The following is a 26418-nucleotide window of genomic DNA, read 5'->3' on the forward strand; positions in this document are numbered from 1 at the left end:
AAGATATATTCTTCCCATTGGAAGTAATGGTAGATCAAATGTCATAATTTAATTACTCCCTTTAATAAGCTACTCCCTAAAAGGCTTGTCAAAGTGTTGACATAGCTAGTACTTTATAAGAGCATTTGCTCTTGTGGCCTTTAAGGCTTGTTACCTACCCTGCATTGGAGGGAGGAAGATTGTAAAGGCCTGGACTTCCCTTGCAATAGAGCTTAGAAGCTTGTATACATTCTCTGACTATTAGAGAAAAAAAAATTGGGGCTTAGGGAGTGGCTCCACTAAGCAGTTTATGAGTCGCAATTTGCACCCTGGGGGTTGACGACGCTCGGACTCTAGCTAGAGTCAATCTATGCTATGGCCAATATGTTTGTTCTTATCCACAGCTTAGTAAGGCAGGCATTCCCTCAGCATGACATAGTGGGTACTGGTTCCCCATTAGTGTCATTATCAGACTCGTTGAGGCATTGAAGTTCCACTTTGAAAGGGAAGGTTAGGCAACGTCTTAGGTAATGCAACCCGGTTCCATGCATCAGGTTTGCATGCACGTCTTCTTCAGACCAAAGAGTTGTTGACGTGTCTAGCAGGCACCCTCTTATACTCACAGGCGCTCTGCTTGTGACATCATGTTCTCCCGTCAATGTGTTGCTTGGTGTGTTACACGTATTCAGACACCTATCACGCCATAGTGTCATTATCAGGCACAGTGTCTCGTTCCTCTTCTCAGGGAACCGGGTTGCGTACGTAACCTAAGACGGTATTGGTTTAGCCATAGCACAAGCTCATATTCCTTGTTTTGATAGATTTTAATGTCAGTAAAGCGTATCTACATAAACAATTGTCTTGTCCTCAGGCATCAAAGTAAGTTTCACTATATCATGTTGCCTTAATAAGTGTATTATATTTTGACTCTGCATCAAATGCAGTGGTGAAGTACTCCTCTTGAAACATTTTTATTTTGAGGAAATCTTTATTAATCAACAATACACCTCTTGCCAAGCTGTAAATAATTTATAAATTTGATAAATTTAAAAAAAGAAAAAAAAAGAATATTAAATAAATAAAACAAACAACTGAACCAGGACAGTCAAAAGAATCAGATCCTAAATCAGAACTTTTGTATTTCCCTAGAAATGTTATCTCGAGATGAATGGCTTTCAAAAGAACAGTTGCTTTCTAATGCTGATGGCATCATTGCAAAATGCTTTCATGAGAGGTGACAGTTCAAGGTGCTGTTGCATTTTGAATCATTTGTCTGTTTAATAGGACCCCACAGCAGAATGGACTCCTTTCATAAAACTTAATAACATTTCAGAGAAATGTAGGCCAGGCAGCAAGAGAAAATGTGATTTGAGAAACATTATTTATACAATTATTATGGACAGGCACATCATTTTACTCCTGCATTGTGTAGAAGGGAGCCATTTTTGGAGCATTTGTGAATTTTGTTTTTGCAATGCTAAAATATAAACCTTCGATTAACTGTAAAATTGTGTGCAGTCATGGAAAGTTGGGGTGGTGTGGCATAGTGGAGTGTAGATGAAAGGTTGCAGGTTTAAACCTCACAAGGGTTATTTTGTTCATCATTGGGCTCTTGAGCAGGTTGTACCATGTAACTCCAGGGAAAAAGACTTTGTAATAATCATAATGTACGTTTTACTAAATATTAAATTAATACGTATACGTCTGAAAGGTTGATTTAATAACTGATTTCCTCTCAAATGTCTGTGGAAAAATGTAATACGTAACAATGTGAATGCCAAACCTCACTGATGTTTACCCACTTTAAAACCTCTTCAGCATTTATGCTGTTGTGTAATGTTTGTTATCAATTTACATTTATGCATTTAGCAGATGCTTTTATCCTTAACGACTTCCAATAGAGCGACATGAGCACTTTGTCACAGATGCAACAATATTCAAAACAATACCAAACTTCGTAGCAAATTACAATAGAGCAACATAAACATTTCATCACAGAGCCAACGATATAGAAAACAAAACAATTATACTATGATATAGAATTTGTACAAATTCACTAATATTTTTGCACTACATTTATATAATCATTTGGTTACACTTTATTTTTATGTGTCTCTTTTACAGTGTAATTGTACATTTAAGTACTGAGTAATATTAATTAACTACATGTACTTTCTATAGGGTTATGATAGGATTAGGGTTTGGGTTTGGTTGAGGCTTATTTGCATGTAATTATGCCTAATTTAAAGTTATTATAGTAAATGCATGTAACATGTAACAAGGACACATTAAAATAAAGTGTTATCAATAATATCTAAGAGATTTTTTATATTTTGGTTTTCATTAAATTAATATCACAATAGATATAACTGTAACTTTCATTTTGCAAGACATTTCTTGACAGTTTTCACAAGATTACTCTTTTACAAATGATTTGTTTTTCATATACTTTCATAGTATCGTATATCATATACCAAGTAGCCAAGAATATGTACAAAACATCTGAATTTAACATCTATTTGATATTTTCAACAATTTGTATGCATTAATCTCAAGCGATCAAAAATATTATGCCAGATCATGAATTGCATCTTTATCTGTATTTGTCATGAATTTTCACAGGCTTATTAGATCATTCAACCATTATTATATTCTGACAGTTTGTAGCTCAACCCAACTGCCAGCAGCTCCTGGCAACACTTTGGTACGATGGTTTCCCGGGTTGGAGACGTCGTCACTGGGCAGTGAAGCTCGTCACTTGCTTCATCATTGGCCTGCTCTTCCCTATCTTCTCCATCATTTACCTTCTGGCTCCAAAGAGCACTCTGGGAACCTTCATCAAGAAACCTTTCATCAAGTTCATCTGCCACACTGCCTCCTACCTGACCTTCCTCTTGCTCCTCCTCCTCGCCTCACAGCATATTGTGCAAACGGACCTGCATGTACAGGGACCTCCACCCACCATTGTGGAGTGGTTGATCTTACCCTGGGTTCTAGGTAAGATTCCTTGGGTACATTTGAGCACAACAGTGGGATGGATGGATGGATGGATGGATGGGTAGGTTGGTGTACTTCAAATCTTAAAAGCATATTTTAAAAAAACTGTACTTATTGTACAGTATTTTACCCCTACTGTACAGTTAATACCATATTAATTAAATAAAATGCCACAGTGTACTTAAAGAGATTACACTTATTACAAACTTAAGTACTCTTTTAAATAGTGCACTTCACAATAATGTCAAATTAAACGTTTTAAATCATTATTTTTCAACTTGTGTTGTGCTTTATAGAAATAGCCTACACTTATTTCGATGTCTTGACTAACATACTAAAGTACATGTAAAGTACCTGCTTATAATTTTAACTGTAGTGTTATTCAGTATTACTTTTAAAATGTATATATTTTAAATCCACTGAATTGCAACTTCACCACTACAGATGTGTAATTACAAATATATTTGAATACATGGTATACAAGTTTCAATAGTGTATTTTAATTGACCATAAATGCTTGTCAGCACTTTAATATTTTTTTCAAAAAGATGTACTTAAGTCCTACATGTAAATAACATGCAATTAAGTGTATAAAAGCATTACATTCAGTTTGCACTTAAGTAGGCCTATATTCTTTTAAAGTATTTTCATGTAACTTCCATTATAAGTACTCTTTATATATATATGGTAAAGTGTAGGCCTTACTTCTTTTGCACAAGGTTATGTACCTTTTTCAAACTTCATTTCAAAGTCTTTTTATGGCTTCTAACTTTTTTAAAAATCCCTATGCATAAAATGAATAAGAAAAATAAAGTGGGCGGACACTGTAATGCTGGAATCCAAAGTGTAAAATTGTAGCCTCAAATATCCATTTAGCTCAAATAATGATGAAACGATGATCTGTAACATTCATTTAGCTGGCTCATTCCTCAAGCAGTAAAACTGGTCGACTGCACAGGAAATGGATACGGCTATGGTTTTATCCCTCTGATGAAGTAAATGAATACTCATGAATTATTGATATAATAATTTATTGACCTCAAGACATAAGCAGACGAAATCATATCTGAAGCCCCAGTTCAGAACTGATTACAGCAAGGCTCGATCATAATGGCTTGAGGTTTTCTCTCAAAGTACACACAAGCCCAGAAGTAGACACAAGTGGAGGCTTGAAACTAATTATCTGTAGTCTGGAGGACAGGTGAAATCTGCTAGAAAGGAGTTTGCTTTATTTCTGTGAATAAGAAGCCAAGCACTAGGCAGTGGAACACTGAAAAATATATATTTTAGTCTAGCAGTGTAACATACATAAGTGTACTGTATGTTCTGTGTTCCACCCTTCAGAGTTTTTAGTTCTGTCCTGTGACCTAGTTTTCCTCAGTCTGTTTAATTGTTCATTTTATTCACCTGTGTCTTGTTAATCAACTTATTAGTTTCCTTTGTTTGTTCATGCTTATAAGCTTTCAGTTCTCCCTTAGGGTACGTTCACACGACAACGGTATGCCTAAAACTGAGAAGTTTTTCCTTTGAGTTTTCCCGCGTACAGACAACACCATTGTCAAAACAATCCCCATTCACATGGATCTGTGAAAACGACTAAAAACCCTGTATTCTGCTGCCAGGCCAATAGATGACGATGAAACATTAGACTGAACACGTAATACGCATGTGCATGACATCATCGTCTTCAGAGTTTCGCGTTTTGTAACTTTGAAACCCATTGTCAAAACGTTGCATTTCCAGGCACCCAAAATGCCATTGTCATGTAAATGAATGGCCAAAACGCATAAAAAGTTTTACGTTCTTAGTTGAAAACAGTGTCGTGTAAACAGCCCCTTAGCCTGTTTACTTGAAGTATTCCTCGTCGGTCCGATTTTATATACATTATATACAAGCAATATTTGTTTGCTCTTTAGTAAAAAAAAAAAGAAAAAATGTATTCGAGGGGCAAGAAATGTTGCAGAATCTGGCGAAGGGTGGAGAATTTCGTTTTAAGGTTTCTCAGTGTTATTTATTTGTTTCATTTGTGTGTGGCTGTGGACTACCCTGGAAATTCAGAGTTCTCGCGAGAGCACAATTTAAATTTGCTCAGCGAGTTACTCTGGCATTGAGTAAAGATGCTCATTAACTATGCCCTTGTAGCCGAGCTGCGCCAATCACATCGGTGTATCTGATATAGGATGGCCTGAGGCGAGCTAAACAGATGACGACAGCGCTAATGACAGCGCAATCACGACAGTGATTGGTCGTAGTGTTATCCAATTGCGTGTAGTGAGATTTTCAAATGGTGCCGCCCCTCGAGTTGGGCGATTTTCATTACTCGATGCCAGACCCTTAATCTTTCAGATTAGGGTCTGGATTTCCAGGCTAGCTGTGGACACCAAAAACATCAAATATAAAAAGAAAAATCAATCAATCAATCAAAATCAATCTGCATACTTTGCACTTTTGATTTATTTTCTTGTACGCAAACTGCAACGTTTTTTTACTGTACTTTTTTTCATACTGATTATACAGTTGTTAATTTTTTATCCTTGCAGGCTTCATCTGGGCAGAGATTAAAGAGATGTGGGATGGAGGTTTCACAGAGTATATCCATGACTGGTGGAATCTGATGGATTTTGCGATGAATTCCCTCTACCTGGCCACCATATCTCTTAAAATGGTGGCCTATTTTAAGGTTGATACCATCATTTTTATGCAAGCTACAGTCCTGGAGTAGATACCTTTACAGAAGACCACTTGTAAATAGTTTGTTTCAGGTTGTACAGAGTTTGAGCAGGACTTAAAATGAAATGATTGTAGAAGAAGGAATATGGTTTTCACCACAGTGTCTTTATTTATCTCACATATGTTCTCTCTCCATCAGTACAATAGCTCTCGTCCTCGTGTGGAGTGGGAGATGTGGCACCCTACGCTCATTGCCGAGGCTCTCTTCGCCATCGCCAACATCTTCAGCTCGCTGCGTCTCATCTCTCTGTTCACCGCCAACTCTCACTTGGGCCCACTGCAGATTTCTCTTGGCCGCATGCTGCTGGACATCCTCAAGTTCCTTTTCATCTACTGTCTGGTGCTGCTGGCTTTCGCCAACGGCCTCAACCAGCTCTACTTCTACTACGAGACGAAGGCGTCCGAAGAGCCCAGCCACTGCAAAGGGATCCGTTGTGAGAAGCAGAACAATGCCTTCTCCACGTGAGTGAAACGCACTGTGCAGTTGTTTAGTACAATGTCCAGGTTACCGCTTGAGAAAATGAAGTACACTTTAGCATACTTTTAAAAGGATGAAAATAGTTATGAACTGATGTATTGTTTTCGGACACTAAGGGCCAGATTTACTAAACAGGGCCAATTAGCGTGAGAGTGCAATTCCAAAAAAAGCGTTGATGGAAGTGGAAAGTTCTGCGTGTGATCTACTGACGACGTGCAAATTAAAGAACACAGACGCAGACGGATCATTTCCATAATGACCAACACAATCTACGCAAGAGCTGCGCAAATTAGCGTCTTTTTTAAAATAATTGGCGCAAATACCAGTAAATTGACGAGCGCAAACCTTAGTAAATCACCTTGCATGATTCATTTAAATACTCTGAAATGGAAACTCCAACAAATGCATATGCAATAAGGTCAACCGCAAAAAACCTGGTTATAACTTTTTGACTATTTTTCAAATAAAAGATTTCCTGTATCATAAATCTTTTAACTTTTGCTTAAAAACAGTGAAAAATGGCATAATTCCACTGAGTTAAAAAAATGGAACTTAACCATATAACAATGTTACTGCTTATAAGAAACTAGCACTTCCTAAAACTTTAACTATTGAGAACTTTCTGGAACTTTCTAGGACTGTTGAGAACTTTCCGGAGTTTTCTAGGACTGTTGAGAACTTTCTGGAGTTTTCTAGAACTGTTTTTCTAGAACAATTCAAATCTTGGTAGCTATACATATATAGAAGAGAGAGAGAGAGGGAGAGAGAGGAAGAGAGGGAGGGGAGGGAGAGGGAGAGAGAGAGAGAGAGAGAGAGAGCGAGAGAGGGAGGGAGCGGGAGATAGAGAGGGAGATAGGGAGGGAGAGGGAGAGCTTTATATACAAACAACTCACCTTGATACTTTTTGATATTTGTTTCAGAAGCAATATGAAATGTTGCACAAGAGAAACGATACTATCTTACAGAAGAACAAGGCTTTCTGGACCAATAATCTAGTGAGATTTCAGCAATCACATAGAAGAAGAGGAAGCTTGCCTTTAGAAGAATCTTAGTGGAATATTTCCATAAAAGTCTATTTCCAAATAAATGGAATTATCCTGTTCAATTTATTCTTCCATAATTTTGTGACTTGAAAATGTCCACTATTCGCTCCTTTCTTCCTTTGATTTCGGCTCCAAGAAACTGGTACTCTCCAATAATTTGCATTTGGAGTGGCATTCTACACTTTTCTTCTAGTAAAGATTAGCAAGTCTAGTTGGTCTCCCAGCCTAATGTGAGCCTAAGCAGACTGGTCTGTTGACTGGTTTTAGAGGAGTTTTGGCCACTTTTGTCATCGAGTCAGTCTGGGAGACCACCTTAATCCAGCTAAAACTACCTCAGATTTTTTGGTAACACTTTATTTTAGGGTTCAATTCTTGCTATTAACTAGTTGCTTATTAGCATGCATATTACTAGGATACTGGCTGTTTATTAGTACTTATAAAGCACATATTAATGCCTTATTGTGCATCCCTTAATCCCACCCAATACCTACATTTAACAACCACCTTACTAACTATTAGTAAGCAGTAAACTAGGAGTTTATTGAGGCAAAAGTCGTAGTTAATAGTGAATATATGAATATGTGTTTCCCATACTAAAGTGTTACCGATTTTTCATTATGAAAGTGCTTAAAACCCCTCTAAAACCAGCCAAACAGACCAGCGTTAACATAACATGTTTGCCAACATGTGAAAAGCAAGAGCGAGTAGATAATGCATGTACATTTTTGGTGAACTATTCTTTAACATCCGTTTTGTTCTCCTTGAGTCCTAAAGGAGTAAAAATGTCCTGTGTGTTGAAGATATTAGATATTAAATGATAATGACACAGCTCAACGGTCGAGCTTGCCTTTGCAGTAACAGAGGTCTCATAGCATTGATAATAATCGAAATAAATGAACTGTGATGCACGTATTATAAAACCCACAAGGACGCATCGGTTGCCTTGATCAATGAAAGTAATGTGGCCAAGATGCCACACGCAGCTTAATGCTGACCTCCCGCAGAGGTCAAAATGAGAAAGAAATGAGAAAGGAAACGAGAGTGGAAATGGTTATGATGATCTTCCTGAGATTTTGCATCATAGCATGAGCCTTGAAGAATCATTTGATCTCAGAGGACGAAGACGAAATTATAGAGCGGCGTTTCATCCATCAACTCTTGTCTAATGATGAGAATCTTTTGCTCAAGGCTGTGCAGTAATAATGTGTTAGGAAATGGGCAAAGATTTCAATGAGAACAATAAATTTCAGAACTACTCTTGAGAGGGCAAATATTTGAATTCTTCTAAGTAAAGACAGCCTGGAAAACATCCTATCCGCTTTTTCTTGGCTGTTTTTTTCCCACATTCATCCTTTCAATGTTTTTGAAAGTTGAAATCTATCTATCTATCTATCTATCTATCTATCTATCTATCTATCTATCTATCTATCTATCTATCTGTCTGTCTGTCTGTCTGTCTGTCTGTCTGTCTGTCTGTCTGTCTGTCTGTCTGTCTGTCTGTCTGTCCGTCCGTCCGTCCGTCCGTCCGTCCGTCCGTCCATCCATCTAGTCTATCTATCTATCTATCTATCTATCTGTCTGTCTGTCTGTCTGTCTGTCTGTCTTTCTGTCCGTCCGTCCATCCATCTAGTCTATCTATCTATCTATCTATCTATCTATCTATCTAGATAGACTATCTATCTATCTATCTATCTATCTGTCTGTCTGTCTGTCTGTCTGTCTGTCTGTCTGTCTGTCTGTCCGTCCGTCCGTCCGTCCGTCCGTCCGTCCGTCCGTCCGTCCATCCATCTAGTCTATCTATCTATCTATCTATCTATCTATCTATCTATCTATCTATCTGTCTGTCTGTCTGTCTGTCTGTCTGTCTTTCTGTCCGTCCGTCCATCCATCTAGTCTATCTATCTATCTATCTATCTATCTATCTATCTATCTATCTATCTATCTATCTAGATAGACTATCTATCTATCTATCTATCTGTCTGTCTGTCTGTCTGTCTGTCTGTCTGTCTGTCTGTCTGTCTGTCTGTCCGTCCGTCCATCCGTCCATCTAGTCTATCTATCTATCTATCTATCTATCTATCTATCTATCTATCTATCTATCTATCTATCTATCTATCTATCTATCTATCTGTCTGTCCGTCTTTCTGTCCGTCCGTCCGTCCATCCATCCATCTAGTCTATCCATCCATCTAGTCTATCTATCTATCTATCTATCTATCTATCTATCTGTCTGTCTGTCTGTCTGTCTGTCTGTCTGTCTGTCTGTCTGTCCGTCCGTCCGTCCGTCCGTCCGTCCGTCCATCTAGTCTGTCTATCTATCTATCTATCTATCTATCTATCTATCTATCTGTCTGTCTGTCTGTCTGTCTGTCTGTCTGTCTGTCTGTCTGTCCGTCCGTCCGTCCGTCCGTCCGTCCGTCCGTCCATCTAGTCTGTCTATCTATCTATCTATCTATCTATCTATCTATCTATCTATCTGTCTGTCTGTCTGTCTGTCTGTCTGTCTGTCTGTCTATCTGTCTGTCTATCTATCTATCTATCTATCTATCTATCTATCTATCTATCTATCTATCTATCTATCTATCTATCTGTCTATCTGTCTGTCTGTCTATCTGTGGGTCGCTTGGTCCATCCATCCATCCATCCATCCATCCATCCATCCATCCATCCATGAACCTTAAAATGTTACATTTTTCAACATTCAAATGTTTTTTAAACTTTTCTTTTCTTGAGAAACTTTTCTTTTGTAGTTAAAGTTATTTTAAATAATCATGTCATTCAAATTCCTTATGTTCAGTTTTGAATTGCAGTTCTTCATCCTGTTTACTCCTCAATTCAAATGACAAGTATGTGATCACTTCACTTACACTGTTCAAATATTTTTTAGGGAAATCAAATGTCTTTCTTAGATTTGTCTCTGCAATTTATAAATATGGGACATTAAAAAGTTCTCATCTATGTTTAAGAAGAAACAGTATGTGCAGTATTGTATATATTATATTGCTGTAAGTTGCAGGCTGTTGATAATAGTGCAGGAAAATGGCTTGAAAGAGCATCAGTGCCACCCTTTCAATTCAGTGGCCCAATTTAGTTCTGCTTCACTCAGTGTGTGTTTGAGAGAATCTGGAGAAATTACCATTTCTGCTTTGCTTCTTTCTTTATTTACCTCTCTCTCTCTCTCTCTCTCTCTCTCTTTGACTTCTCAGGCTGTTTGAAACTCTTCAGTCTCTTTTCTGGTCTGTGTTCGGGCTTTTGAATCTGTACGTTACCAATGTGAAGGCTCGTCATGAGTTCACCGAGTTTGTAGGGGCCACCATGTTCGGCACTTACAACGTCATCTCACTGGTGGTGCTACTGAACATGCTCATCGCTATGATGAACAACTCTTACCAGCTCATCGCTGTGAGTGCCAGCAAATGCAATTATAATGTAAGGGTTTATACTGCTCTCACATCAATTGTTTGGGATTGAAAGTAAGTATGGAAAGTAAGTGAAAGTAAAGAGATTTAGAGCACTTGTAGAGATCTTGTAATATGTGAAGTCAGATTTAATAAATGCCCATTTTAATTATTAATTATTATTCACGCTTTTCAGCACAAAAACTTGTAATGTATTTATTAACTACATGCAATGTGGTTTAACCAAAAGCTAAATGTCCTAAAATAACACTGTGCCATATTTGATAGGTTGCATCTTATTCATAAATCTAACAGATATTTGTATAGTGCAATTAAAGGAATAGGTCACTTAAAAATGAAAATCCTGTCACCACCCTCAAGTTGTTTCAACCCTGTATGAATTTCTTTCTTCTGCTGAACACAAAAGAAGATATTTTGAAGAATGTTGGTAACCAGACAGTTGATGGACCCCATTGACTTTAATAGTAGGGAAAACAATACTATGGAAGTCAATGGGGTCCATCAACTCTTTGGTTACCAACATTCTTCAAAATATCTTCTTTTGTGTTCAGCAGAAGAAAGAAATTCGTACAGGTTTAAAACAAATTGAGGGTGAGTAAATTATGACAGAATTTTCATTTTTAAGTGAACTATTCCTTTAATATTGTGCTATTACTATCTGGGTCAATGACAAATAAGTGTGTCCTTGAGCAAATCTAGTTTAAAACAGTTTAAATGTGCCAAGCTCTTAGTATTCTTAGTATGTAGTATTCTTTGCATCCATGTAGTTTCATACAGTTTTTAAAAACTTTGAGAATAGAATAGAATAGAATAGAATAGAATAGAATAGAATAGAATAGAATAGAATAGAATAGAATAGAATAGAATAGAATAGAATAGAATAAAAAGCCTTTATTGTTATTATACTCATGTACAATGAAAGTGCTTCTCTTGGTGCCGGAAAACATATACAACAAACCAAAACAATATTACATATATATATAGTACAAATGTAAATAATTATGTAATCAAATATTTATAAATATTGCACTAATAATAAATATATTGCACTAAACATGTTTATTGCTAAGTTTATTGCACAACACTTTATTTTTAGGTTACACAGTTACAAATTACTTAAAAATAACAGTAAATTATGCATAATTACAAGTAACAAGCCCCCTAACCTTAACTGTAAGTACATGTAGTTAATTCAAATTACTCAGTACTTATTTGTGTAATTACACTGTAACAAACACTGTGATACCTTAAAATAAAGTGTAACCAAAACGTTTATATCATTTTTTTTTTTTTTTTTTTTTTGGAATAACTAAAATTGCCAAAAAAACCTTTATAATATATTTTTCAAGGTAAAACATATTTTTTATAAATATCATGAATTGTTATAAAAAAAAAGCACGTTTTGGGAAAGTTGCACCACTTGACATTTTTTATCCAGTACAACTATCTTGTCATAAAAAGGTCAAATTATCTGATATTAAGATACTTATTGGCCTTGACACAATCATTTACTGTTTTGTTTCTGCTTGTGAATACTCTATATATGTGTTTTCACACATTTAATGAATATTAAATCCATTAGTATCTTTAGGATTTTAAAAGACCATCATATTTGAGCAGTTTTGTGACAGTCAGATGGGCTCATGTTTATGTATTTTTCAGTATGTTAGTTATGTGCTTATAGCCTACATTTAGAGCCATTTTCACCGCCTGTGTGTGTCTCATAATGGGAACTGTTATTCAAGTAAACACAATTCTGAGTAAACGCGCATCATCCAATCACAACAAAAGCCTGAGTCTGGGACACTATCCCAACTGGCACTTTCAGCACTGTCCTCCATCCAACTGGCTGTCTGTTGTTCTGCTGTAGGATCACGCAGACATTGAGTGGAAGTTTGCTCGTACAAAGCTGTGGATGAGCTACTTTGATGAGGGAGGGACGTTACCGCCACCCTTCAACATCATACCTAGTCCAAAGTCTGTGTGGTACCTGTGTGTGTGGCTGCACTGCCGTCTGTGTGGACACGGAGAATCAAGGCACGAGGACGAGTGTAAACATGGAAAACTCAAAGAGTTCACGGTAATGCATTATGCGCTTTCATTCTGAATGCAGCGTGGGTGGTACATTATAGCTTTCACTCAATTTGACACAGCCCCTGACTAAAGCAAACAAAAACAGCATAATTGCCATTATAAACAGCGATTTTTCAAGAACCACTAAGTAGTGCTGAAGACAAGCATTGCTATCATTCATTATCGCTCATGCTTTGTTAACTCTTAACCCTGAGGATTACATTTAGTTTGTGCTGTGGAAATTAATTTTTACCTCAGATCATGTGGTTTATTGAGGAAAGTTCTGCTATTCATTTTCTAAGCAATCAGACTCATTATTTTAGCCTGGTGGATGGTGGGAAAAGGGACTGTCCAGCTGGAAATTGTTTTGTTCTAGTAATGTTTTTAGTGACATGGGGCATTCTTCATGCTGCAGTGGATTCTGGGAGCCATGGATGAGTTTTGTATGATGCATCCAGAATGCACCGTTGTTGAGATTCATTCTCTGATTCATGATGTCTAAGTGAGTCTAGTAGACACATGAGTTCAAGATGTTAAGAGTACAATGTGTTTTCAAAAGACTTTAGATTATCTGTTTAAAACACTGATGAATCTCATGCTGTAAAGACAGGGCTACAATAATCAAAAATATAAAATTAATTACACATCACCCATATGATCAAAGTTTAGACACCGAATGAGATCTGTGAATCAGGCCACTAGATGATAATTATGTCACCATCAATAGCTAGCCAAACTATCTGATCACGTTTTCTCTTGAAAACGTTTTTTTTTGTCATAACGAATGTGTCTTATAAACACACAGTTACAGCAGCCAGAGAAAAACCTAGGTTAAAAAGTCAAGGGTCAAGAAATGTGTCTTATAAACACACAGTTACAGCAGCCAAAGAAAAGCCAAGGTTAAAAAGTCAAGGGTCAAGAAATGTGTCTTATAAACACACAGTTACAGCAGCCAGAGAAAAACCAAGGTTACAAAGTCAAGGGTCAAGAGGGCAGCTAAAGCAAACACTAATCATCATAATAGTGACCTAACCCTCAACATCTAAATCTCTGTTAATTCTCAATAGTCAAGTCAAGTCATCTTCATTTATATAGCGCTTTTAACAATGTAGATTGCTTCAAAGCAGCTTTACAGAGATAAGCGTATAATTTAAGGTAACAGAGATTGTTTTGGCTTTATAGCAGAGTTAAGTTATTTTCCATCTAAAGTTAGTTTTGATTGATTTGCTTCCATCGCAACGATCATTTGTTATTAAATTAGGGGCCGCTAAGACGACACCATTCTCTCTACACAGACTTTAAACGCGATCCTGTGAGAAACGCTGATGGTGTTCACATGCGCATTTAGAATGGGTTCTATAGTTATGTGTGTTTGAAAATACGCAGGTTTGGAATTCCCTACAAGCCAAGCCTAAACAAAGTACTTGTCTTTCCTTATAAATTTTGATAAAGAATTTTATTTTATTTTGTTGCTTTGGGGTAGGAACGCGAAACGAATTTTCCCGACAACGCCTTATCTGTAGAGTGGTAGTGGGATCCTCCATAGGGAGAGACTAGTTGGCACTTCAGCACTGCGTTGTCATCGGGTCCAGGCGAAGGTCCTTTGTCAGATCTGGATACGGCCCGGATCCGGCAGGCTGCGGGAAAACCTCGGGATAAACACAGACACTAAAATTAGCGTAGATGCCATTCTTCTCATGATGTAACGAGTACATCAGGATTTTTGGGAAGTGTTCCCGGTTCCGGCTGACCTAATATATGCAGCCTAACATTAAATTATAGAAGTCTATAATGTATTATGTGAAAGCTAGGTCAAAGAGATGTGTCTTTAATCTGGCTTTGAACTGACAGAGTGTGTCTGCTTCTCGGACAATGGTAGGAAGACTGTTCCAGAGTTTTGGTGCTAAATAGGAAAAGGATCTACCGCCAGCAGTCGATTTTGATATTCTAGGTATTAGTAACTGGCCGGAATTTTGAGATCGCAATAGACGTGACGGACTATAATGCGTTAAGAGCTCGCTCAAGTACTGCGGAGCTAAACCATTTAGTGCTTTGTAAGTGATCAGCAATATTTTAAAATTTATGCGATGTTTAATAGGGAGCCAATGCAGTTTTGACAGAACTGGGCTAATATGGTCATACTTCCTGGTTCTGGTAAGAACTCGAGCTGCTGCGTTTTGGACCAGCTGTAGTTTGTTTATTAAGCGTGCAGGGCAACCACCCAGTAGGGCATTACAATAATCTAGCCTTGAGGTCATGAACGCATGAACTAATTGTTCCGCAATAAGGACATAGATGTATGTGTCACATCTTTTTTGTGGTTTTGTTTCAAGTTTATGTTTTCATGTCTTATATTTTGTAGTTTTCATAGTCATGGTTCCTATTTGTCATGTGATTTTCCCTTTTCCTGATGTGATCTTGCCATGTGCTTCCCCTGTTTATGTTCTAATTGGTTGTTTTGGTCATGTGGTTCTCTGTTCTGTTTGGTCATTGTAGCCCTCATGTTATCATTGTCTTACATATTTCAAATAATGAATATAATCTGACAGTAACAGGTTTATCATAAATAGTGCTTCTTTTGTGCAAATCACTATTGAGAAAACTATTTTTCATGTACCTGCTCATTCTAAAGTAGCCTATACAAACAGGCCACATTAGCAAAAAGGTTCATTGTCCATTCTCAATTCAATTCTTTTGAAATGCCTGGATTTCGCCTTTGAAATTTCACTAAACAATGGTAAATGTGAGCACTCTTTAAGGTGGGACTTCCTTTCCTACAGCCAGCCGCCATATTGAGTGTTGCGAAGCTTGTGTCTGTTTTTCAATGTAAACACGCTAGACGGACGTGTATAACCACTGCGCTCGCGTCTTGTGTCTTTTGTAGTGTCTAGCACGTCACAGCTTTCTAAAAACGCGGTGCTCAAGTTAAAATCAGTTCAACTTTTAAAAATCACATCTCCGGATTTGCATTTTTCCCCATTCCACTGCCTGCATCTCGTGTTTTTCAAAGCAAAAACGCGTTCTGTGTGAACGAGCCCTTACTGAGAGTTACGATTTCTTCCATTCAAGTCAAGTCAAGTTACCTTTATTTATGTAGCCCTATGTACAATACAGATTGTTTCAAAGCAGTTTTACAGTGATTAATAGGATTCAGTGATGGACAAATTTTGTACATCAATTATGAAATTCATCTATAAGGCGGTTCTGTAGAAAACAGTGATGTCAAAGTCCAGCTCAGTTCAGTTCTAATCCAATAGTGTCAATGCAGTCAAATCAATAATATTGTTGAATATTAAGTGTCCAAAACTAAGCAAGTTTGAGGTGGCAAGGAACCCAAACTCTATATTTTGACTCAGATCAATAGTTTGTGTCTAATTATTTATTTATGTGGCAAGTAGCCGTGTAATAAGCGGGATAATGTACATCCGCTTCGTGTCGGGATCCTGATCACCCTGTCCGGGTTTATTCTGACATAACAACTGGCTAGATGTACATTATCCCTTACATAAATCCTTAAAATGGTTTCAAGGATGTCCTGCCATTAAATAAGGTTTGGATTTAACCTACTAGGGCATGTCTATTTGACGTCCAGCCTCAAGTTGCCCTATGCCGATTTTGGTTGCTAGGCAACCTTGCTTCAACCATATCAAATCCCCTGACATCTTTCGATCAATTGAACTTCTCTCCTCTGTGAGGTGGGCTCTACTGTTTCTGCAAACTCACTCGCCTACGTTCTCCCACACACAGCACATGGAGCACAGTTTTGGGTTTAAGAATCATTATGTAAGGCTGCTATCATTTATTTTTTCATTTTTAGCTAGCATCTCAGTGAAGAATATGTGTGTAAAATGCTTTTAGAAGATTTCAAGGAATAGTTAAAAAATCCGTCATTTACTCACCCTCATGTTTCTGTCTTCTGTGGAATACAATAGGAGAAAATGTGCTGGTATAGACCTTATGTAGCCCGCCCCTTTTCAGCGCTGCACTCGTTGCGTTCTGTCTTCCGGTTTGTATTTCCACAGCATGACGGTAAGATCTTACGGATTTATGAATGACTCGGTTTAAAATCTTCCCGGTCTACTGACATTTATGACATCCACTTCAAACATTACAAAGCTCATGATAACTTTCATTAACTACAATAAGTAAATCCACTTCACCAGCTCATTACTCTTCGACAGCGATGCCATAGAAATATATACGGGGCTGCCGCAGAAACGGAAGTTCAAAGACAAAATTAAAGACGGCTGCAGGCTTGTTTCTCTGACGCATAAAGTCTATACAGTTATAATAAACTGGAGCTGTCAAGCTAAAGTTAACACCACATTTTGTTGTTTCAGACTTTGAATTGAGATGCATGGACCACTTTTTATGATAGCTATTTGATATTTTTGCATCCTTTTTGAAGTCAAAGCTCCACTTTAATGCCATTGCATTGAAATGACTTCAAAACTTAATTTTTTTGTTCTATGGATGGAAGTCATGCAGGTTTGAAACAGGTGAACAAATGACAACAATTTTCAGTCACACTTTATATTATGGTCCAATTCTCACTATTAACTAATTATTAACTATGACTTTTGCCTCAATAAACTCCTAACTGCTGTTTATTATAGTTAGTAAGGTAGTTGTTAAGTTTAGGTTTTGGGAAGGATTAAGGAATGTACAATATGGTCATGCAGAATAAGGCATTAATATGTGCTTTATAAGTTCTAATAAACAGCCAAAATCCAACAATAACTATAATAGTCAGAATTGGACCCTAAACTAAAGTGTTACCACTATTTTCATTTTAGGGACTATTCTAAACTATTCAGGATTAATTGTCATTAAGTAAAACCATGAAAAACATGTCTTTACTTGTAACAAAATGAATGTTAATTGAAATAAAATAAAATGAGAAAAATATATTATCAAAGACCATTTTTGAATAAAAATGAAACCGAAAATATAAAAGTTAAATCTAATTGAACCTATTAACAAAAACTGTAATAGCATATCAATGTATATCAACACTGGAGTTATTTTATGATTGAATATTCACCTTTGCATCTGTATAATGCCACACATTTATTGTTGAAATCTGTTTTTGCTCAATCTGTTTTAGGAAAGGCATGCCGACAACCTCATCCAGAACCAGCACTACCAGGTAATGACTGTACCCATCACATTTTGGGATCCATGTCACAAATCCATTTTTCAGCATGCTGTTAGATTCAACCCATGCTGTTAATATGTTAACAAATGCCAACAATTTATTTAAATGAGACAACAAACGTTAGCCGATGGGCATCATGCATATTAATGACTTATTAGAGCTTTGCAAGCCATATAATTTGCATGCTTTTCATAAATAATAGTTCTAGGTGCTTGCAAAGAAACAAATCGTGAGATTTTAAAAGGTGTTGATCATGATCATGCTTAAAATATATCTTGATAGCATGTAGAAATACTGTTAACTGTAATTTGACAATATTCGGTACTTGCTCTAATTGCATTACATCCTGTCCTGCTTCTTATTTGATAACCACTGGATGGACATTGCTAATGTATTAATTCATAGCCAGACAGACTCCAGCACATCTGGTGCAGGTCGCGACACTGTAATGAACATCCCTATTGAAAGAGTGAGTGTGTGAAAAATGTGTGTCAAGTTCCAAAATGGACAAAAACACCATAAAAGAACCCTAAAAATGTTCATGTGCCATTATGAATTCACAAGACCGGGAATGTAGTGCGAGTCTATATGGAGCCGTTTGGACTACTTTTGTGATGCATTTATTGGATTTATTTTTTTGGTGTTGTTGCTATTTTTGAGCTTTACAGCTTTGCCGTTAAATAGCAAGAGCTGTGTGATGATTGTTCAAAATCTTTTCTTCTATATTCTGTGGAAAAATTAAAGCATACGGACTTGGAACAACATGAGGATGAATAAATAATGATAGAGTTGTCATTTTCGGGGGAACTATTCCTTTAAGCAGTGTATTTTGTGAGTGTAAGGTTGTATATAATTATACAGATAAATGTTACTCCCAACAATCCAGAGCTGCAGTAGCAGATATTGCATTATCTGTTATTTTTGTTATTGTGCGTTAGCTTGTTTTGGCTCACTCTTTATTGGATATGCAAATCAATGCTATTATGCACATCCAGATTTTCACCATACATAAATATGCCCAAAACTGATTTTCACCCATTATTAAACTGGGATCTCAAAATATGCGCATGCCAATCACATCGAAAGCCCATCAACTTATCTCACTGTGATGGTTCATGATGCAGTGGTAATGTTGAGCACATACCACATCCATTACTGCAATGCTTTTCCTTCATTCATCCTGCATTGTTTTAGTATTTTTTTTTTAATGGTTTCTGTATTCGTATAATTTATTTGGCAATAAGACTCAGATACGGTTTATTTCTCCTTTAGTGACCTCTTTTTCAGGCCTAAACATTTGATTTGATTATTTGCATTTTTTTTTTTTTTTTTGAATTTTTTATGGCCGTCATTTCTTGCTTGGTCCCTCACACTCACCCTGTCCGAGATTATATCATCACCTCATTTGGGGATGAGGAAAGTCCTTGTAAATCATTTTGAAGAGGAAAACATGGTTGTTTGTAGTTCAGAAGGAAACATGTCAAGAGAAATGTGTGTGTTTGTGGCTGTTTTCAGGGGGTGATCAGAAACTTGGTAAAGCGATACGTTGCAGCCATGATCCGCAGCGCCAAAACAGACGAAGGGCTGACAGAGGAGAACTTCAAGGTGTGAGGATTTTTTTATTTTGTCATCTCATTCCCTTTATAGACACTTATACAGTTTTATAGAGGCCATTGTGATCTCATTTGTTTTTGTGTACATTTGGATAGACACTGAAACATACAATATCAACATAGGCTACTGGCAGCATCATAAAAATAAACCCTTTTATGCATGGGCAATAATAATGAGATCTCTTTGCCAGGTTGTTAGTAAAGTAAAGTAGACATTATTATAAAAGGGACTGGTTTCACTGGTTTAAGCCAGGATTTGGCTTTAGTTTTAATTAGGGCATTTAAGTAGCTTTTTTTAAACGTGCCTTAGAAAAAAAACTACTGATGTGCATCTTGAGACAAAACAATGGCACTGACATATTTTATGATTCACTTTCAGTTAAAACAGTTCAAACATGCATTTTAGTCTGGGACTAGTTTAAGCCTTGTCTTTGAAACTGGATGAACATGAACGGTTTATAGACTTATAAGTAAATTAACCTTGAATTAAGTCATAAGCCATATTTGCTTTTATAATACAGCAGAAATATAATATAATATAATTTATAATTTAGCTGTATTAGGATAAGACATCAATGTTCTATATATAATTATTGTGATTGTTAATTATATTATTAACATTAATACAGCAACTTATATAAATATAGAATTAAGTTGATGTGCGATCACAATGTATGTTCAAACATGGCTCATCCAAACCTTTTAGAACATCTATTCATAGTCTAAATAATGATTTCCTTTAATTTCCTTATGTAGCTTTCACTTTAAATGCGAAGTGATATCATATCCAGGCATATGACGATAATAAGAACGATATGTCCAAATTTCCATCCTGCATGCGACAGGACATTTTGTTGGCTGTGATGCCATCTTCCATCTCCTCTTGTATATTAAACACTTGGGAAGAGACTGATAATGGAAGGTAACAAACTCCAGACAAGCCATATCCCTAAACTCCACAAGAAAAACCATAAGGACTTAAGCATTAGACGTTATGAAGATAAATCTCGTAACGTTGGAATATTTCCTGTAATTTGGTGATGTGGTTAAGCTCTGGTAATTGAATTCTGTTTCTCTGCATTCAGGAACTGAAGCAGGACATCTCCAGTTTCCGCTACGAGGTTCTAGACCTGCTGGGCAACCGTAAACCCCCGCGCCGCACATACTCTTCCAGTAGTGAAGCCACTCAGCAGGACGAAACAGCTGAGCCCGAGGAAGAAGAGGATGAGGAGGGAGACGGGCTCGGAGGACACCGATGTGGGGATGAGGGAGAGTCAACCAGATCCAAAGCATCTACGTCCTTTTCCCAATGTTACAGGAGTAACCGAGAGTCCCAGTTCAGCGTATCGGCCCTGTTTAGGTCCATGTCGGGACCGGCCAGAGAAAGACTGGAAAGCAACGGCTTGAGGAAGAACGTATCCCACCCCTCTGCATTTGTGCGGACCTTTTCACGCTCCAAGAAAAACTCTTTGCAGCGTTTGGGAATGCTGATGTCGCGCATGAATGGACACGTCCCGGATCCGCATGCGGAGGCCCCTGGAGTTCAGCGGCCTGCATACAGCGTCTCAGACAGCGTACCGCAAACATCTTGGCACGACCCTCAGACGCTGTCGAAGGTAACACAGAGCGAGATGCACCTGCACACGCTGGGATTGGGACCCTCTGAGACTGAACATAACCCAGTGCAGGCCACATCTCGACGGGCAAACGGCAGGGAGAGTCTCCTCCTCCGGCCGCCCCCGCTGCACTGTGCTTCCTCCAGCGCACAGCTCTTGGCCTCCAGTGATGGCTGGATGGGACCCTGTGACATTTTAGGCTCCTCCAGCTGGGAACAAGAGGAGTCTGTTACGACACAGCTGTAGTGGCGGTAGCGAAGGCCATTGGGTTCAAAAGGTTTGACAATAGTGAAAGGCCTGTAACGCTCATACTTTAGCATCTTTACGCTTTGCACACATTGGATCTTATTCGCTCAACACGAACAAAACAAATAGTGTAAAAACGTTCATAAAACCTCAATGCGAGAGTCAATGCGACCATTTACGTAATGTGTATTTATGCGTTCCAAATTATTTGAAAAATGTGTTCCACTTGTGTTTATTGATTGAGGCCCATAGTCTTTAAACACTGGGAATTTATATTCAAAGGTGAAGCTTGTAATCTCTGAACTAAAAATGAATGACTCCTATAATAATAAAGACACTCCCCGACTGACATTGGTCAGATAATAGAAAGCCCCGCCCCCAAACTACCATAACTTTCAAAGCAAAATCTGCATCTGAAATCACATACTTCTCCACTGTATAGTAGGCGAAAGGAGTAGTATGTCCAGATTCACAGTATTTATAAAATAGTAGTTGAAAAGTACAGTAGTCAACATTTGAAGTGGATCAAAACCTTTCATCAGAGTTATACATGAATTTTGAACAATACCCGTTCTTGTCTTAGGACAACTTTGATGAACTTTTTTAAATCCACTTCTCGGCGTCACTTTTTAACGCACAGGGATCAAGACGCATAATTCTTTGCATTTGTAAAAGTAGACATGATTTTATAAATATTTATAGATTACTTTTATATTTGGAGCAACTAACCCCACTTCTACCCTAAACCTACCCATCTCTAAACAATATAAAACACGTAACAAGGAAATAAAAGTACAGTCACAGGTATTAATTGCAAAATCTGACCAAAAACCATATACAAGTATTAACTCATGTTGCATTCCAAGTCTTCTGAAGCCATACGATATCTTTATGTGAAGTGAACAGAGTGGATCTTAATGCTTTAATCGCTGAAATGATCCCGCCGCTCCGTGAATGCATGCAGTCATCTCTCATTCAAAAGATACACCCGACTCTTGAGCATGACGCAATTGATCACGAGACATACGAGAGCCAATGCCATTTTACAATCACAGCTGACGTAACGTTTCTTCGGCCGGCAATTTTTGAATTTGTGCATGATCTACGGCTGATGGAGACGGTGATCGCTTTTGGGTCTTTTCTTCACACAAAGCAATCCTTTGGCCTCAGAACACTTGGGATATTTGTACTTTTTGAATAAATTGTGCCTGTAGTCGTATCTGCCTGTTATATCCTGTGTTTTATATTGCATAATACACAAATGAGTAGGTTTTGGGGTGGGGTTGGGTTACGTATTCAAACTTACCTAAAAAAACAATATAAATGTAAATAAAATTATGCTGGCTGATTAAATTGAGAATCACACTCCAACATGTCATAATGGCAAAATTATAACCTAATATATATCTTCATCATGACGATAACATTCCCATGCCCAATGCGCCCATGTAAGATGCTAAAGGTTTCTCATTGAAAGTAATGGTACCCTGTGCTTCAAAAATTACGCTAAATGGGTAGCTACCCTGTGCGTTAAGTGACCAAGCGTCAATGTGTGACGAGTTGTGAGTGAGAATGTGTTGGATGAACACTTTATTAACCCATGGCGCCACAGGAGACGGTTTGTGAAGCGACACAACTAACACTGGTAGATCCCATGACAATGACATGATGGATCTAACCGCAGAACCTGAAGTGCAACATGTTTCTGGATCAACATCTTTGTTGATTCTGGAACAGCATTTTAATCAACCAATCAGATTTGAGGTATAAGTTTACAGTTTATGTCAAGTTTAGGCTTACAACCAGGGTTAGGTGCTTCTACATCAGTGTTATTCGCCTCTGATGTTAGGGATAACTTATGGGTAGGGATAGGTTTAGCGGTAGGGTTAAATTTTGTTGTTAAAAATGTTGTTCCAGGGTCAACAAAACATGTTAATGCATCGAACTCAGCAAAATCAGGACGTTTTATAAATAGTATGCTATATAGTATGTATGCGTGTAGTATAAATACAATTAGTACATACTACATCCGGCATGTTGGCATTGTCATGTGATCTATGACATAAGTTGTGTGGCTTCCTCACCTTTACAGAGCCTCTCCCATAGCCTCATTGAATAGTAAAGCGTCTATCTACTGTATGCACACTTCAAAATCTCTGCAGAAGTAGCAAGTCATCCCGTTATTTGTTTTTATGAATACTGCAAATTTGCATGTACTACTAATTTGATGTACTACCTCTCGCATACTATTAGCAGGGAAATAGGCATATTGCGATGCAGGAACAATCAACTTGAATGTCTTAAGCTGTCTTTTCACTGCACACAACATTTGAATACAACGCAAGTAGCAATTCACTTTTTGGATCTCCGCAAGCTTTTACCTTAACTGTGGTGGAACGAATAATCGGATACAAATAGTAAAAGCTATGCATTTACTGTAGGACAAATGACCACCTGTACTTTTGGATAAAACAGATGGACACAACCTTAATAAAGTATAAATATTAAATGAATAATTATTTCCTTCTTTATCGATAACCGTACAGTATCACAAACAATTGACAGTAAACAAAAAAGTATTGTTTAATGCCTATTGGATTGAATTTAATGCATCACATCTGATTTTTTGGATTGGATTTGAAAATTATGCATATGCAGATAATTGGCTCACTATGCAACCTCTGTGTGACTCTCCATAGGAAATGAATGACTTCTGGTCTGTTGTATGCAGTGCAAAGGTGGATTGACTTAGTTGACCAGGACAAGAGAAAGTATACGAACAAAAAAAAAGAGAGAGAGAGAGAGAAAAAAAAAACATTCCCTTTAAAAGTAAGCATTTGCTATGTTGACATCTATGTTGTCACCGCCTGTGGTGTCAGAATGTGATGATTATCAGAAATCCCAAAGAAAGCAAAAATGTATTTCTGAGCTCTTCGAAATATGCTTAAGGGTGTATCCGAGCAACTTACATAGAACAGGCAATATTTATTTCAAGTATTTGTTCTATCGGAGGTGTTCAGATCAAAGAGTAGATATACAAAGATGGTTCACTCATAATACTGTGGCTGCATACGAAATTGCATACTTCCCTACTATATAGTTAGGCTAGGGTTAGGTTCATTGCCCTGTAGATGGCGATATCCCTTTTGTAGCAGAAATAAACTGCTGCAGAAAAAACAGTATGTGACAAAAGTAGTATGTCCGAATTCACAGTACTCAAAAGACTAGGAGAAAAGTCCCCAGATGACCTATTATTTCCACTGAGATTCTGAAGTGTGCATATGATGGACACTTTACTATCCCATGCGGCCACAGGAAAGATTTGTGATTGGCATTGAAGCAACGCACATAATGACAAGAAGGTGAATGTCGTACATCCAGATTACTTTAATGCTACACACATTCATACTATATAGAACATACTTTTTTAGCGGTCATGAAGTACTTACTTATTCAAAGTATGCGATTTCGGATGCAGCCTATGAATGTGGGAAACTGCAATGTGCAATATGGCGGTAAATTCCCACCTTCTGAGGTTAATAAATGAACTAATTAGCAGCTGGTAAAGTCACTCCATCACTTTAGCTGCCGTTGGAAGCTCTGGTTTCCCATAGAAAGTGGAGACTCGTACTTGGGCCTGCACACGCGCATTGGTTTGACCAACCGTGAGCATAAGTAACAACATTTATGATGCAGTTCATGTCAGACTTTATTGGTGACTTCAAATATGAAATTTAATCGTAAGCTTGGAGAATGTTGTTTCCCCATTCAAAGAGATAGTAGCTGTACTTGCTTGACCGAAATAGCTGGCGTGAGGCATTTCAAAGATGGCCGCCGAGTGAAGTGACTTGCCTTAAAGGGACTTTGGTTCAGACGCACCCTTAACAAAAGTAGCAACTTTCTCGTACAAATCCATCTGATGTAAAAACCTTTGTTTAAAAATTTTCATTTTGCAAAGCTTCAAATTAAATGTTTTTAACCTTCACTTCAGATTACAGACCAATCGCGCCGCATGCTCTGCTGTGATGTTTTCCAGTGTTAATGCTAGTGCAATATTTTTGAAAACAAGCTTAAACTGCAGACTTGAAGAGCGCGTATTGAAAGTCCTTTTAGGAGCTCAGAAGTGGAAATAAAACCAATATATGGAATATAATGTCTGATACATAATGTCACTTATCGACTTACCATGAAGTGACATTTTAGCATCAGAAAATACAGGTAACAGGATGGAGACCTTAAGATATATGCATCTTTGTAATACTACGTCTACATTTAGCATATAAAGGGCACCAAATGGTTTCAAATGAATCTTAAAATATGCTACAAAAATTATGCATCTATGTGACTGGTAATATATTTTAATTTGTTTTTCACAGATGTTTTATAGCAACTGATATTAAATAGGGAGTTGGCTCCTAAAAACCACAACGCATTATCTAATATTTAGTTTATGTGGAAGTTGATCACTGGGAGCTACTGTAGATTTAGTTTATCTCATGTCAGGTCTTCATCAAACTCTGAGACCCTGAACCTGTCACAAATAATATATCAGATCCATTCTACACTTTGTCTTGTGGGCTGGTAATCTCTCACTTGTGTTGCTTTATCATGGTATTAATTTATGCTGTCAGTTATCAACAGTAAATTCTAAAGCATTCTTTGTAAGCTTTATTTTCTAACAAATTATTTTTCTATATTCTTTTTCTGACATAAAGGCACCTTTTTGTTACACCATGTAAAACTATGAGATTTTTATACCTTGATTTGCAATAGAGGCATCAGTGGTTTTCTATTTCATTTCTTTTTTGTGTGTGGTCACTAAATAAATCATATCTGGGTTATCATCTGTAATGATTGAAACTGCACTTTTGCTGCTCTGGGAGTCATCTTTAAAGCAGGGTGACCAGAAATGCCCATTTTCCAGGGACAGTCCCCGCCTGTCCCTTCTACATTCTGGAAGTGTGCTGCGCCAAGGAAAGGTCCCTGTTTTACAGCATGCAAATACTGCAAAAAAAAGCCTGACCAAAAGGCCGCTGCAACTACACTGATTACATGAATTTAACATG

At 37.5% G+C, this 26418-nt stretch overlaps 1 protein-coding gene across 1 annotated transcript in view; it reads left to right on the top strand.

Moving 5' to 3' along the window:
• trpc5b (transient receptor potential cation channel, subfamily C, member 5b) overlaps nt 1-26215 on the top strand; it is a 51385-nt gene extending 25170 nt beyond the window's left edge. Inside the window, exons 4-11 of the mRNA XM_079898291.1 lie at nt 2640-2976; nt 5517-5656; nt 5846-6168; nt 10434-10629; nt 12517-12726; nt 17827-17868; nt 19393-19482; nt 20576-26215. Of these exons, the coding sequence (XP_079754417.1) occupies nt 2640-2976; nt 5517-5656; nt 5846-6168; nt 10434-10629; nt 12517-12726; nt 17827-17868; nt 19393-19482; nt 20576-21352 (2115 nt within the window). The 3' untranslated portion in view covers nt 21353-26215. The remainder of the gene's footprint in view (nt 1-2639; nt 2977-5516; nt 5657-5845; nt 6169-10433; nt 10630-12516; nt 12727-17826; nt 17869-19392; nt 19483-20575) is intronic.
• The last annotated feature ends 203 nt before the right edge of the window (nt 26216-26418 follow it).

Source organism: Squalius cephalus, assembly GCF_949319135.1.
Source record: "Squalius cephalus genome assembly, chromosome: 17".
Lineage (NCBI taxonomy): Eukaryota > Metazoa > Chordata > Actinopteri > Cypriniformes > Leuciscidae > Squalius > Squalius cephalus.